Source organism: Diplotaxodon limnothrissa, linkage group LG20 (assembly GCF_057381915.1).
Source record: "Diplotaxodon limnothrissa isolate DT_005_m linkage group LG20, D_limnothrissa_male_GT1.1, whole genome shotgun sequence".
Classification (NCBI taxonomy): Eukaryota; Metazoa; Chordata; class Actinopteri; order Cichliformes; family Cichlidae; genus Diplotaxodon; species Diplotaxodon limnothrissa.
Genome location: NC_140615.1, coordinates 31,614,186 through 31,630,676, shown reverse-complemented (window position 1 = coordinate 31,630,676; position 16,491 = coordinate 31,614,186). Strand labels below are relative to the sequence as shown.

At 40.3% G+C, this 16,491-nt stretch overlaps 1 protein-coding gene across 1 annotated transcript in view; it reads left to right on the top strand.

The window, feature by feature from the left end:
* The window catches only part of spryd3 (SPRY domain containing 3), an 80,845-nt gene that overhangs the window by 27,910 nt on the left and 36,444 nt on the right, over positions 1-16,491 (top strand). Inside the window, exon 7 of the mRNA XM_085344428.1 lies at positions 6,209-6,358. Within this exon, the coding sequence (XP_085200554.1) occupies positions 6,209-6,358 (150 nt within the window). The remainder of the gene's footprint in view (positions 1-6,208; positions 6,359-16,491) is intronic.

Sequence of the window (16,491 nt, the reverse complement as noted above, 5' to 3'; positions counted from 1 at the left end):
AGTAGTAAGGATGTTTCAGCAGGTGATCAAACTGTGTTGACAGTATCAGGGCTGTTTTAACTTTTTGTAGCAGTTAACAACATCACAGAGCATTGCTTTGGTGATTAAAGTGTTTTACCCAACAGAGCTCTTCTTTGAAGAGTCTTGATGCATGCTCAATCATTAAGGTAAGGAAATCCCAAAGAGTTGATTCTGTTCATCTGGACGTAGCGTTTTCAGTGGGAGAAAAAGAAGTCACTTGGATGAGTGAGCAGTTTGAAGCGAAAAATCAAATCTTACTTTAAATATCACTGACATATGTGGAATATTGCAGTATTGTTAGGCTTACCAATCCTCTCATCTGCAGACTTCTGTTCTCAAACTCAGGGAGTCGTGAATCGCTTTTGTTGACTGTGTATTTCTGTTTTGCTCTGACAGCCTACATAAAACCACTAAGTAAAGTAAAAACATGGCAGAAGTGTGCTGGTTTGTCGGTCTGTCATCTGCTTTGCTTTCTATTTTGACGGATACTGAGATCACACAGGTGTTGTGTTTAATCGGGTTAAAATTTGGTCTTCAGATTTGATTCACATGATAAAGAAGCAGTCTCCTAATTTCATTTTCACCTTCTACTTAAGTTTCCCTGTTAGCTGTGACAGGAAGCTGGCAAGACCAATGTCTGGGTGTTACATCTGTTTCCCAGGCAGCAACTCAACAAAACATGGCCTTGCACACCAACATTACCATTCTCACCGCTTAGAATTATAGGAGTGAGATAGCAAGAAAAAAGAAAGGGAGAGGGAGGCTGTCAGCTGTCTCAGTGAGGCATGCTTTGCTCAAGGCTACATCTCTCTTTTTCTGCCCGCTTGTCTCTCTCCTCCTTCCATTACTCAGCAGCAAGAAGCAAAAAGAGGTGTGACTGAGTGCTCATCACACCGAAACTCTTTCCTCCTCTCCCAAAGGAGAAGCAGCTGTCCAGGCATGAACTGCAGCAGGTTAAGGTGGAGGCTAATGTTGAAAGCTATCCATGAACAATTAATCAACACGGTATTACAAAGACTAAACAAATGAGGCTTTGGCACCGGTTACTGTGGAGATTTCCTTTGTGAAAGGGAGAAGAAACTATTCAGCCTTTAATACGGCGAACAATCTGCAGTTACTGCTTCTCTGTTGATTGCAAATCACTCAAAAGTATAAAAACTTATAGATGTTAAGCAGAAAAAGTAGCACTACAGATTAAGTTTGCGTTTAATCTTAATATTTTCTGCTACTCAGGCACATACTGTGCTGTTAAAATGTTGACAAACACACATTACACACACATTTCTGCAGACAGTTACAGTTAGCGCTTAACAGTATTGTCAAACTATAAGCAGACATTAGTTAATAATGAGTATTAAAGCATACAAAAATATGTTTTTTGTGCAACAATATTTCCAGAATATAAGAATAACATAAAAAGGTAATTGCTGGGCACAAAAGATGATGTTTGACCATAATTGGTATCCACTGTATTTGTGATGTCAGAAATCCTGTTTGTTGATCACTTAAAAGCAGATTTTTTTTTTTTAAAAATAATTTTTTTTAGTGAAGACAGAACATGTACACTTTAATTGGTGATGTCGAAAATTGCACCAAGTGTCAGACTCTGCATTTAAAAATCTAATCGAATTTAAAAACACTAGTAGAGATGGTAAAATTCAGATCTAGTGCTGGTGGCGTTTTGATTGCTGTGGAACATGCGTTAGAGTGAATAATTTATTTATTTTTCTTAATAGTACACAACAGTGCATTAATGAAAGAAACAAAGTAAATGTACCTGGAAGGTTAGAGATGAGAAATTTTCAGTTGCGATAACTGTTGTTGTTGTTACCCTCATTTTTGTGTCTGGACATAGACTTTATATAAAAATGGTCACTGTCACCCATTTGGTTTGTGGACTCTACATTTTGAAGCTTCAGCGTGAGCATCTTGGCTCCTGCCTTGTTCGATTTTTTTGGGCCTAGAAGTGACCATATTTAAATGAAACAAAAAAAAGGAAATAACAAAATTAATAAAGAGATTTTTATGACGATAGAGACCATCAACAGAGAGCCAAAACCATTAATCGTACCAGACTGTTAGCGTAAATTTTAGTGATGCAAAGTTGGACATTTTCAAATTGGAGTCGTTTTTTGGAGCTAGCCTCTGGTGGCTTTTAAAGGAACTGCAGATTTTGGTGTTGGCTTTATCTTTCAGCACAAGAGGAACTTGGACAACAAAAACAACAACAAACACAAGTTGGAAATACTAGGACTGGGATGGTGACCCTATCAATGAAACAACAAAAAATAGCCTTAAAGTCTAAATACTAGTTAACATTTCCATGTATGTAATATAGTAACTTTAAAAAATTGGCATAAAACCAAGCAAATATCACTTGATGCTGATTCTGCAGAACAAAAGAGGAAATATTTGTTGCCACTACTAGGCATCTATCACACAGCAAAGCAATATGGAGAAGACTGCAAGAAATAAAAGACAAGAAGATGATGGGATGTTACATTACCAACTGCTGGCTGGCTATTAAATCACTTCAGATTTTCTGCATACAGAAAAACTCATGGAAGGTATGTCAGGGTTTTTCCTGACTCAAAATAGGCCTTTGGCGGATTGACTAAGCACGTAGGGGCGATTGGCCCAAAGATTGTCTGTATTAGCTCACTTAGGGCAAATTCATCCCCAGTTGTTTAACTTGTTTAAAATCACAGTCCTGGTAATTTTCCTTTGGGGGACGGCCAAAACGTCTTTGGTGGGCAGCACATTTATCCAATATATAGGAAAAACCTTGTGTGCAGGACTTCTGCAGTGGGTATTTATCCCCAGGTAGCCCCCAAAACTGAATGCTTGCTGTGGCTGTCCTTGTGTATGGCAGTGGGGACCAAAAATTTATTTCAGCTTGTGGCTGGGCTTCAGGCACAGGTCTGTGAGCAGGTTGGTCTCCACTGGCATTTTTACATCCTACATCAAAGAGAGCGAGTGCTGGGATTCCCAGATGGCACAGGGGGAAATTGCTGCAGCAGTTGGAAAACATGGGTTCTGCATAAAACTGTGGAAAAATCTTCACTACTGATATTTTTTTGTCCTGTTTCTGCTTGTTCGATTCCTCTCCCATCATTGAATCTGTGATTTCTATAACTTTTTCTGAGCAGCCAGGAAAAGACTGCAGCGAATGAAGTGTAAATGTTCATGGCACTATGCTGATATCACAGTCCTCAACCAGTGATCGATGTGTCCACTGACTGGTCGAATCATGAGGTGTACTTAGTTTTTCTGGCAGAGAGTCGACTGTATGTCCCATAAGAAAAGTAAGTCCTAGGTAGTGATCGTTAGCACTATAAAAAGATCTTGAAATCAATATCCTGCAATCTATTACATTGGTTATCTCATATAACAATCTGATATTGGTTGTGTGGTTTCCTTAGTCTCTGCATACTTGGAATGCTGCAATAACTCTTGGTTTTTATGTCTGTTAATAAAATGCGTGTAACTACATGAACTACACAAGTACAGTCCTATTCAACCAGTTTAATCGCCTTCGATTGCCTCAGCTCCATTTCTGAATCATTTTCAGTTTGACAGATCGCTAAGCAACAGCAAATAACACAGAGAAAAAAATTGTAATAACTTAATTGAGACACTTGACTTTTTTGACATACATGTTGAATAGCTTTTCCCACCAGGTGTGTCGTTTTAAGTGGCTGGCTACTGAATCGTAGCACACCCAGGTGGTGTTGCACGCTCAGAATCACAGAGGCTTAATGCAGAAGTAATTTTGTCCACCCCCACCTCGTCTGTCATCCTAGCCTTTCAGCCTGGGGGTGTATTCTTCATTGCGCACATGCTCACACATTCACTCACATGACATGGAAACTCCGCTCAGACTAAAGGCTTTGTCCACCTACTCACCTGTTCCCACCCATCTTCACCTGTTTAGATGCTTAAGACCAAAATAGAATTGAAAGTAATTGTATTACCATCAAGTAATGGATCTTCAGTCTGGAGTGACTGTTCGTACTTGTAGGATAGTCCCTGTGGGCGATTCAGTGAGGGTTTGACTGGGTTTGGAAGTGTCAATCTATCATAATGCCCACTCACTTAGGATACACTTGTAACAGCTAGTTGCGTGGTTAATTAAGTCCCTGGCCTCTATAACAACACTGGGTCCTGCCCAAGCTTGATCAGCTGTGTTTCCTATCCACCCTGCCTTCACAGAAACAGGTGAGACATTTTTGAACGGTGTCTCCTCTAAGGCATTCATGGTTTTGTTTGTCAGCCCTACCAGTGGAAAGTCTAGGGGATAAGTAGAGTTTTTATTTATCTTGAGGGAAAGATGAATACCTGTTGGGATTTCATGCTTATCCATTTTAAAGTTAATTCATTTAGAAGCCGAAAGCTGCACAAACAACAAGAGCTGGTACAGTTGAGGATTATATGGACATTCAGATTCAGATTGCAGAGACATTTCCAGTGAAGTGCAAAATGAAACTCCCACGGGTCTTGATCATCTGCCCTTTCCGCACCTGCAAAATCTTTCAGCAGAACTTCCAATGAAACTTTCACAGCGGAAACGGGATGTTACTACACGATCTTGGGCATCTTACGGTGATTCTTTCGCAATGAACGATGAAGTTCACTAGACCAGTGGTCCCCAACCCCTGGGCCACCGGTACCGGTCCGTGAGTCGTTTGGTACCGGGCCGCGAGAGTGTGAAATTCATAGTTTTCAGGGTTTTATCAGTTTTTTGCGTTATTTTGTTAATCGTTTTTATTGTTAACTCGATTTCCATGGTTTTTTTCCCCGTGTGTTATGAATAAATTGTATTTTTTTTGGTACCGGTACTGGTTTTATTTTGTTGTATTTATCCGCGACACCTCATAGGCCGGTGAGTGAAATTATTGTCGGACATAAACCGGTCTGTGGTGCAAAAAAGGTTGGGGACTGCTGCACTAGACCACTGAAGAACGCAAAGGTTTATTTGAAGATCAGTGAGGAGAAGAAAACTCTCGTAAGATCTGAAGGACTCACCAAAACCATCTAACAATGAACCGTCCAGGAACAGTGGCACAGGTGAAAACAAAGAAAACAATTCTCTAACAACACTAAAGACTGGACAGGAGGGACCTTAACAGAAATTCACCTAACACCCAAAACCTGGAGTAAACTGGTGTCCTCTTTGTAAAATCTGGATATTTAATATCAAAGGGATTCATTGGTGTGGAATCAAGAATATTTGTACCATATTTCAATGCATGTATATAGATGATATTTAGGATGAAGCAGACAATTATAGTGCCAATAGCAAGTTATGGGATCAAATATGTTGCCAGTTTGACACGATGGATATTCAGTACCAAATTTCATGGCAGTCACCAATAATTGCTGCGATATTTAAAAAACAAACAAACCTTGATAACCTCTTTGTACTGCCAGAGAAAACCTCAGAAGATGACCAAACACTTCATTATACAGTGGCCATGAATGCTTACCCAAACATTATTTGAAATACATCCAGGGTGGACATTATATTGCACGTTCACCAAATATGGTGAAATTTGAAAACCACAAAAGAGCATTGGTTACACTAAACTATATATGATGCCTGTGACTCATGCCGAATAGGTGTCTAAAATCTTGTGCCTTTTGGTCAATGTTCATTAAGAACAAGTTAGTGTTTTGTCCAAAAAATGACCCAGTCGTGTGGTTTAAGAAACGTAAACGATTGAAGCTAAAAGTCTGTATAAATTCAAAGAGGCTGAAGTGGTCCTCTGCAAGGACTTGGTCATTAATACAAACTCTTAAAGAGTTGAGAAAGTAAGAGAAACACAATGACAGCAGTGGCTGAGCTGAACAAACAACGGGTGCCCGTTTTCATGGAGATTACATGTATGTGCTTTGAAAACATTACCACAGTTCCCTGCTTGCCTGCAGCTGTACCTTTGACAACCATTACAAAAGTAATGGTAGACCTCAGCTGCATATTTCTTTATATTTTTCCCCCTAGTTGCACCGCTACAACGATTCAGGGGCTAATACTTGTGTCATAAATACAGTTAGTTGCAGAACGGAGCCAATCACGCGGAGTCTGAAACCCTGCAGTCTTTTGTTGGTAATGTGAGTCTGTTGTTTATTTCTCAGCATATTAACCCCCATTCTTCTTCTTCTCTGCATGTTTTCTTTTCTTTCTCAGCTTTTGGAGTATGTTGGCAAAGGAAAGAGTATTATGGATGTGGGTTTGGCCCAGGCCCGACAGCCACTCACCACCCGCTGTCATTACTATGAAGTGGAGATAGTCGATGCTGGGGAGAAATGCTACATTGCCCTGGGCTTGGCAAGAAGGGTGAGCTTTCTAAGAAAAGAACAGCTTTTGACATTTTTACACCTACATTCACTTTTTTTTCTTTGGGGGAGGGGGTGTTCAGCATTTAGCCACCATGCCTATTTTTCCACATTGTAATATATTAAAAAGCATAGCTTAATGGTTTCAGAGCATGTGGACTGCATGAACACGTCTCCCACTGACTTATTCTTGGATTCTACTCACTCATACGCGCCCTTTCCGTTCCCCATAGTTCGACAAGTGGTCGAGGTAAAAACATGCTAATGATGGAAAACTTTGACAAAAGCCTGAATTGGGAACTAGGCAGATAATTACCATGTACAAAATGTTCCTCAGGCCCTGTCTTGGGAATGTTGTAATGTTGGCCTGATGGAAGAGCAGCGGCACTCTTGTCCTTTTATAAGTTCTTTCACATACATGCAGATCCCAGTGAATTGAGAAAATAGGATGAGTTGCTAAGCTGGTAAAACTGTTTTTAGATTTTGGAGCATAGTTCAGTAGTAAATGTATTGGTACTGTGCCTTTATAATTGATTTTTATTCCCATTATCCAGCAGTTTACCCATTCTTTAATGGCCTACTTTGGGGAGATGAAACACCTTTAAGAGGAAAATACAATTAACGAAATTTTAACACTCTCGTTTGAACCCCTATTTCTTTTTCCAAAGTATGCACATGCGGTTCCAATTTCAGCATTAGCACCGCCACTTCGAGTGCTGGCCGGCTTTAAAGAACGAAACAGGCAGAATATAGTGAAACTGATAGACAAGAGATGCTGAAATTGAATAAATCTACGATCAATATGTCAAGACCTTTCAATACACACCTGCAGAGATTTAAAATAAAAGGAGTAATAGGTTCAAGAGAGCTGTTTTAACCCTCCTCATGAAAGACAAGATTAAACTCCGATGACTCAGGAACTATTTCTTCATCTATGTGGGTTAATGATTTGTGAGTTTTTTCCCCACCCTTTAAGTGTAGCCTTGAGTGTTATGGATGTGAAATATTAGTAAGTGCCAAAGCCAAGGCCTACAGAGAGCTGCCAGCACTGTCTCTCCCAGGGTCAAAACTCGGCTCCTTTTAATAACAAAAACAAAAGATGAAACTTCTATAACATCTTTCAAGGTTTCACAGGGAATTTATATAGAAGAGAAACGAGGGGATGCATAGGTCACCTTACTGGATGACGGGAAGATATAGAGCTATACAGATGTATAGGAGAAGGTGAGTGGAAAAAATAGACTTGGACAGCATATGCGTGCTCCACTTACACGTTTCCTTCGTAGCTATGGAATTCTTTAAAATTGGCAAATTAATAAAATTGTTTAAATGGACTACGTTGTGATATTAGCAGAGTTTCTGCACATGTACTGCAAGCCTATCAGCCTGTCAGGTGAAAGCATTGGGGAATTTTATAAGTTAAAGATATTTTTTAGACACAAGCTGCAACTATTTGTTTAGTTGGCCTGTCTTATGGCCTACTGTTACTGTTAAGCTGTTGTTTACTCACAAAAGAAAGGCATAGGACAACTCGAAAGAAGTTAAAAAGTTGACTTCATGACTCAGTTGTTTATCCAGTGCCTTTCCCTAATGATATTTCAACCAAAGGCATCAGGTATGCAGTGTAAGACAATGGGTAAAATGCCTTAAATCTACATTCTTTGTAATCTCCAGCAGGGGGAAGATCATAAAAATGATATGGGAAAATGATGCTACTTTTCTCCATGACCTCTTTAAACACTTTTCTGATGGGTTTATAGTTACTGAACATGATGCTCATTTTGTAAATTATGATCTCCAGTAGAGTGTAAAAGAGGGATAAAGCAGGGTATGTGTTAGGTCGGGCCTGCCTTGTGACTGGAAAGGTAAGAGCGTGGAGTATCACAGTTTATTGCTTTAATTCATTCGTTTCACAATCAGTGCAATAAGTAGTTCTGTAACAGTTTCTACAATACTCAGTGAAAGTAACTAATGTTTTGATCCAAGGAGTAACAAAATAAGTAATTATAATTTTCATTTTAGTAGCATTTCAGAATCCACAAATGATGATAAGAACTCTTTTTTTGTTTCAGCCAACACTGATTTTGCAACAAATACACATGTCAAAAATGTTAGTTGACATTATTGTTATATTTTCAGAATTATTTTATATGCAGAAAAAGATAAAACCAGACAAATGTCGGGTTTCACACATGTAAGTAAACACATACAGACAGTGCTGGGTGAGGAAGCGGTTGAGCGGCGATTACTTAAGTCAGTTTGCTTGCTTTCAGGTTCCCTCACCTTTTTTAAAATGGCTGCATTACTTTTGTTTGTTGGGTTTAATCAGGGTTTTTGGTATAAAAGCTTTAAGCCTAAGTTCAGGAGCGATGCCAAAGCAGCTTTTCCCTTTTTAATACACGTTACGGTATCAACAGCAGCCCCAAGAATCCTGTATTATCCATTATTATGACTTTTACTTGAGCATCACTATCCGAGCAGATTTTCAGAATACTCTGAAGCTAATAACATTCCTATTAGCCTGCGTTGCACTCTGTATTAAATGCAAATTAGTGAAAGTTAGCATGCAAATGTGCTAAACAAGCACACGTTGGCTCAAAAATGAAGCCAGCATGGAAGTGCCAAAAACTGCAGTTCCTCCAGTGGCCACTGAAGGATGGCTCCAAAAGTGAACCAGTCTCCGTAGACTCATATGTTAACATTGCCAAAATTTAACAGAAGATAAAAACATGTTTATAGCCTGGCATTTCTCGCTTTTTTAAACCTTATTAAGCGTTACGTTTAGGGAATTTTTTTTAAGCTTTAAAAAAACACTTAACAAATCAAAAGAAAAGACGAAAAAGGAGGCGGGGGTGGAGTTAATTTTTCAATCCCCTAAGCCACTATTGCCAGTTTCCTGCAAAAGGGAAAGTCTGAAGAATTTGGGCTATGTGATAAGTCTGAGTTCTTTGTGTGTAAAGTAAATGCTGTTGTTTAGCGTGTTTCATAATCTAAGATCTGTTTTGACCCCGCTGCCATTCCTAGACCTGTCATGACCCCCTTGCTTTCTCTCTCATTCCTCTGAAGACGGAAGATAAGGGTCTTTATGAATGTACAGCATGCATACGCTTGGTAGCACAGTTGTTTTTCATCCGGTACACACAGCGGTTGCTAGGCTGTGGGACAAAGAGATCTAGGATTAATTATGGGGTGGAAGAGTGTAGAGAGTAGATGGCAAGGTGGGGAAGCTAGGTAAAACGTCAAGAGCTAGAAAAATCAAGGGAAAGGGAAAAACACAGGTGAAAAAAAACGAAGCAGGAAAGCCCTCATGTTTTAAAAAACAAACAACCGCCATCTGCTTAAAATCCTACAAAAAATGACGGTAACCCTGTGGGAGTATAGATGCAGCTGGGAGAGAAAAATGGATATGACAGAGGAGTGAACGGAAAGTATTTGATTGAGTAGCCATCAGTGTTTAAAAAAGACAGATGGTTTTCTCAGTTCACCCTTGACCCTCTTGTATTGAGTCTCTGGTAATGTACAGCAGCCCAGTCATAAAGCTACACACACACAGCAAAGCCTACACGCTCGTACACACAAACAAGAAATAAAACGGTTTCCTCTGTCCTGGTGTGCCCCGGGAACAGGTCCTGGGAACAGCGCTCTTCCTTTTCCTCTTGTGATGCAGCAGTCCTTCTAACGGGTTTTTTGTGCTGCTCCAAGAATCTCTTTCTAGCAGGGTCAACTTAGGATAAAACAAAGGATCAGTTACTGTGCCAAGGCCTCTGATCACAACCAGTGCAACAACAGTGTCAGGGATGCTACTTAGTATAAATTCCGCTTTAAAGAATCATTCGTTTATAATGCAACAATGCTAAAACAATCACTACTTCCACTTTCTAAAACTTGACTATTTTATGCTTTCATAAATCTACTACTTATCTGGGTCTAAGCTGTGGCCACCCAGCTTTTCCGATGGGACAACAAGGCATTGCTAAGCCAGCCAAGCTCCGTCATCTCACAGCATCTTCTGGGTTTGTTGTGGGGTCTCCTCCAAGTTCAGCATGCCCAAAACATCTCAACAAAGAGTTGCACAGGATGCATCCCCGGCAGCTCGACTCTGAGTCCCTCCTCAATGAACAGGTTCCTCACCCTATCTCTAAGGCTGAGCCTAGACAGCCTTGGGAGGAATCTCATTTCCACTACTTTTATCCAAGATCTCATTCTTTCGGTCACTACCCGCAGTGTTTGGCTTTAGTTGAGGGTTGAAGTGTAAATTGAAAGCTTCACTTTCACTCTCAGCTCTCTCTTTACAACAGCAGATCAGTACAGCGTCCACGTCAACACAGATGACAATCCATCTTCAGCCTCCTGCTCTACTTTCCCCTTTCTCGTAAACAAGTCTCAGACATACTGGGCAGCAGCTCCTTCATGAATGTGGATTAAACTGTGTATCTTTTGGGTTTTGGACGGTGCCTAGATGGAAAAAGATGTAAATGATGTCTGAAGATGTTAACTTGAACTATGAAAAGGTATTATTTAAAATGGATAGATTTAAAGATGAAGAACATCATATTCTTTCAGTCCGTCCTTTTCTTTTGTACATTGGCATGTGGAATAGTTTCTTGGCCACTGGACAGAAACAGGAAGCTCTTAGGCTGGGAGTCAGCTGATTGATGAGCAGTGTAAGTTGGATAACTAAAGCAGAAAGAGAAGTGGAAGACGTCAGAGCAGAACTGGACATGAAGACAAGCATAAATACAAGTTGAGAAGCAGGTTGTAAACCCAACAAATGGTACACATAAAACCCAAACTGGAACTTGTTTATGAAAACCGCTGTATGAAAGCTTTTTTTAAAAAAAATCTTCTTATAACAGCACAGTGATTGCAAGCTGTACCAACATGAGCAGTTTGACTTTGAACGCATGAAACTGCATTAGGTAGTACAGAAGTGATGGCTCCTGAAAGTGGGCCTATGTAGATACTCCACTAAAAATCACTAACTAACTTATGAACATTTCTGATAATAAGACAATAACTGCTCTAAGTGACCCCAAACTTTTAATGCAGTAGTCTAAAACATAGGTTTTCAAACTTTGTCCCCAAGGTACACCAGAAGGCAAGTCTGAATGCATTCCTGCAGAACATTTCCTCTGTTATCTGTGTAGTGGCATAGCGGGAGCTCTGATTGTATTGACAAATAAAGGTGCTTTTAAGTACGATATCTGTAATTTATTTGCTTTGCAATAAGCTCCACTAACATATAATTCTGTCCCCTTATCAGCTGCTTTCACACAAACCAACAGGTCTGCTGCCTCTGACTTATATCTGGTTTTCTATTCTCTCAGAGGAGATGTTTTGGTTTCCTGGTGCCTCCTTGGCACCATTTGCAGTAGTTTCCAGTAGTATTTGTAAATAGACTTTTACCTCTGCCTCAGTCAGAGGCTTTAGTGTATTGTACTATTTGGTATTTCTTTGGAAAATAGCTATAAATTTTGCGACACACTCCTGTCTTAAATGAAAAATACGCTGCCACGCTAAACATCAGCTATGCACTCTCTCTGGCACTCGTTCAATAACAGAGCTAATTTAGCAATTTATCTGATTTCATCTTGCATTTGAACTTGCATCCATAAAAAGTGATGGACATGCCCAAACAAATACACACAGATAGGCTGTTGTTCTCTTCTCTCGAGTCACATCAATGGCTAATGACAGACAGTTGCTGTTATGTGGGCAGCTGGAGGTTTTAGCCTGATGACATGGGGTTAAACAAACAGACCTGCATTAGTTCCCTACACAGCCTGTGTCCAACCCCTATAGGTGAGGCACGTACAAACAGAAACAGTACTTTCCCTTCCCGCAAACTGTGACTTCTTCACACACGTATGCACGCAAACACTCGTACATGCACATCTGCGGCACTTCATGGCTTGAGTTATATTTTTAGACAGTGCTGTGATATGTCAGTGCGATAGCAGCAGTAGGTGATGGGTATCTGCTTCCACATGGTTTTCCTTTCTGCCCGCACCTTCCCAGTCATACTTTTTCAGACTTGTTTACTCTGCCACAGTGTGGAAATGCAGGCTGCTCTGATAGCAGCTGTGGATCTGATATCGAAGGCTTTTGCTCTTCCATGCTGTGGATTCAAGTCTACCGTTTATTATTCTTTCCAGGAGCTTACAGTTCTTTGCATTGCTCTAGGCAAACAGGGGTAGTGACCATGTTTCAAAAGTTTGGGTTTTGTGAGAGTAAACCACCTGGTTAATTAATCCAGTCATCAATAGAGGAGTGTACATGTGATTACTGGCACTATCACTTATTGAATACCAAAATTGCAGCACTGCAGAGAGAGTACATATCTATGGATGGTTTCTAACTGGGGATAAAAACATGTAAGAATGCAAACGCTGTAGGAGAATATTAACACAGGAAGTTAAATAGTTTATTAATTTACACTAAAAAGTGCAGTAAACAACTTTTAAATATATCTGTATGTCGTATTCTAGACTGGCTCTGATGTTGATATCAAGGCTCAGCGTGAGGCCAAACCAGCTACTCCAGGACTCCCTGTTGTTATATGTTTAGAGCATTTTCATGTATTCATATGTGTCTGACTGTAAACGGGATTACACAAGAACTATAGGATGGTTTTAATGAAACTTGGAGAAGTGGGGCATCCTCAAGAGAATAATGCTTATCTCTTGGCTAAGTTTGAATTATACAAAGACTGTGACTAAAATCATTCATTTATCACTCATCGCCAAAATGAAGGGGAACTAAACACTATCAGGCTCTGCTCAGATTGTTTTCTTGGCACAGGTTAAATGTGACACCAAGGTGCAATCCAAGAAATAAATGTGAAGCAGGAAATGGGGCGAATACAGCCCACTGTCACGCTAAGAGATCCAGGCTAAAGTTGCATGACCAAACAAAAATTCAGCACCCTTCTAAAGGAAATAAAAATATTCCTATTATCATAAATTTGTGATTATTTTTTAAAACATTACATTGCATGTAAAAGGCTGCCAGAATATGGAGTGTTTGGCCAGCTTAACACTGTTTCTGGATAACCAAACATCAACCTTCAGGGCTAAAAAAAATGATTGGGGAGATGCCAAAAACTGGTTGGTTGAGGCTGACTTCAAAAACAAATCAATCCATAATGACTCCCATATTAAAACGCTTTTCGTTACATAATTTTATAACTCATACACCTTAATGTGGTCTAGTTTGAGTCTTTAAAAGTATTTGTGCTGTTGGTACCTTCTAATAGATTATCTAGAGGGAGCAACCAAAATAAGTTTTTATCTGACTAATATGATTTGATAGAGACTTCCCAATCAGTCTCTAATACAGTTTTTATTATTGAATTCATCCATTCAGTTGATGGCTACAGTTTACTAACTAATCTTCCAAGCATTAGTTGATCACTCGTCCCAAATATGGTCACTTCGAGCTAAAACAATTGCACTAAAACAATAATTTTCTTTAGGGGTCACCACAGCGAATCATCTGCCTCCATCTCACTCTGTTCCTAGTATCCTCGTCTGTCACACCAACCCTCTGCAAGTCCTCCTTCACGACATCCTTGAAGTCTCTCTATGTTCTTACTCTTTTCTTCTTGCCTGGAAGCTCCCTATTCAACATCCTTTGTCCGCTTTATACCCACTTTCCCTCCTCAGCACGTCCAAACCACCTCAGCCTTGATAACTTTGCCTCTAAAGCGCTTGGTCTGAGCTGCCCATCTGATTATAATGAATCCACGGTAGACCCGACCATATTTTAATGCTTTTCAGCATACTTTCTTTATTCCTGGTTGCTGTGTCTTACAGACATGGCTGCAGCTTTTCAGCCGCCAAACGAACACACACCAACAACTTTCAATTAAATTCAATTGAGTTTATTTATATAGCGCCAAATCACAACAACAGTCGCCTCAAGGCGCTGACGTCAGTCTTTAAGTCTGACGTCATTAGCCGTGCCTGGGCCCAAACTCTGCTGCAGGTCCCTAAGTCCAACGATCACTGCAGCATCACTGAGAGTTAAAAACTGTCTCTTTCCTTTCATCTGTAATAAAATGATCAGCGTTGCTGCTTTACCAGGCATAACACTTAAGTTTAACATCCAGGCATCCACAAAAAACGAATTTATGAAGTTTAACGGCGTTAGAAGTTAGCAGGACGTTAGCTCGCTATAAATATAATATACCATGTTCTGACTGAGAGAGTTCTGAACCAAATTAAGACGTACAGCCCTGCTATCATTTCCAACATAAATGAAGATAGGAAACTAAACAGCAGTGACGTTTGTAGGGTTACTGAAGTTTGGCTAGCTGGTATATAGTGATGTGCTACGTGATCCTTCCGATCACAAGACGAGCTGCCAACTCTTGAGCCACGATCGCCCTAGCTATGTTAGCATAATATAAACAGTGAAGCTGGAGGATGAACGCTAACTTTTTTCCACTCAATAAAAGTTAACGTGAGGGTTCCCGAAGGTTCGGTACAATTGCAATCGCATTGCAGGATGCTGTAAACGGGCTGAAATTCAGTCAGGACAACAACTGAGAAAATCCATCCACAATACAAGGTTAGTTATCAATATACTGCTTTAAAATGATTAGCGGTAATAAAAACTGAGAGAGGCCGACAGTGATCACTGACTGTTTTTAGGGGCTTTCAATAGAACAAGATACAAAGCATTAAAACATGTAAAAAACACAAAAGCCTTATTAAACACAGAGTAGTTTGGGCCCGGAAGCAGGATTCATCATGTCATCACTTAAAGACCGAATATTGTAAGGTAGACCCTACAATAATGAACCAGGCTCAGGGAGGGGCGGGGCCATCTGGTGCGACCGGTTGCGGTGAGAGACGGAAGACAGGATAAAGACATGCTGTGGAATAGAGCCAGAGATTAATAACAAGTATGATTCAATGCGAGAGGTCTGTTAACACATGTTGAGTGAGAAAGTTGACTGAAAAGGAAATACTCAATGCATCATGGGAATCCCCCAGCTAATCCCCCCTAAATGACAGACAGAACCCAGTTCAGACTTCAAGCCGGCGAGGCGTGATTGCAGATGCCGCTCAGGTGCGTCCGCCTCCCCTGCAGCGGCACCGCAGACCTTTCACTCTACACTGATATGCTCATTTCTAATCCAGTCCATCCTAGCACCTCCAGTGTCACTGTCTCCAAACCTTACACCACAGTGAGCCTCACTAGCATCTTGTAAACTTTACCTTTCACTCTTTCAATGCAAAGTCCAGAAACCAGTGGATGATGTCACAGTGGCTACATCTATTTTTCATATGCAGTTTATGTGGATGACATCAGTTGAGGTTGCTTTTTCTGTGCACGTGTATGTGCAAACTTTTCCACATGTCAAAGGTTTTTGATTATAAACCAAAGTGTTGGATTAATTAAATCTTTGACCTAACAAATTATGATCAGTCGAGCCACCTGAGTTCACAAAGATGACAAATGTCTTTATTGAATTCCCTGATAATCCATCCAACAGCTGTTGAGACCTTTTACTCTAAAAAGTATAATTTTTTTATCCCGTGCGGATAATTTTCATCGATGAATAAAATGTGTGGTAGTCTAGCCAATAGGCATTATTAAATCAGAGTTAGTTAAATCAGTAGGTTGTGGAAGGGACACCATATTTATTTTGATGGATGGAATACACTGAGGACATGTTTTGAATTAGAAATGATGGACACAACAATTACCACAAAGACATCTATGAGAACAAGCATTTAATGGTTGATCCAGTTATCAGACACATGTCTGCGGTTTACATTAGAAACTCTAAATCTTCCCCTTATTTGCTTAGCTGTTCCTAATAGGGCCTTATTTTAGAAATCACTGATCAGGCTCATCAATCAGGGAGAAAACACCCAGACGTTCCTTTCCTTCTCGGGGAACCCACATGCCAGTCAGCTGGAGGAATCCTCAGGCTTGTGGTTGAGACGAGGGGGAAGAGGAGCAGACTTGGCGGATCAAGGGGTTTCAGGCTTGGAGCGGTAGCTGCATTCCTCCATGTCTCTCTCTTCTTCTGCTGATGTCTCACTCTCGTCTTCTCTCGCTTTCCCCCCCTCCATCCATCTCCATTTCCTGTTCCTCCAGCCCCAATGGGGTTGTCAGATG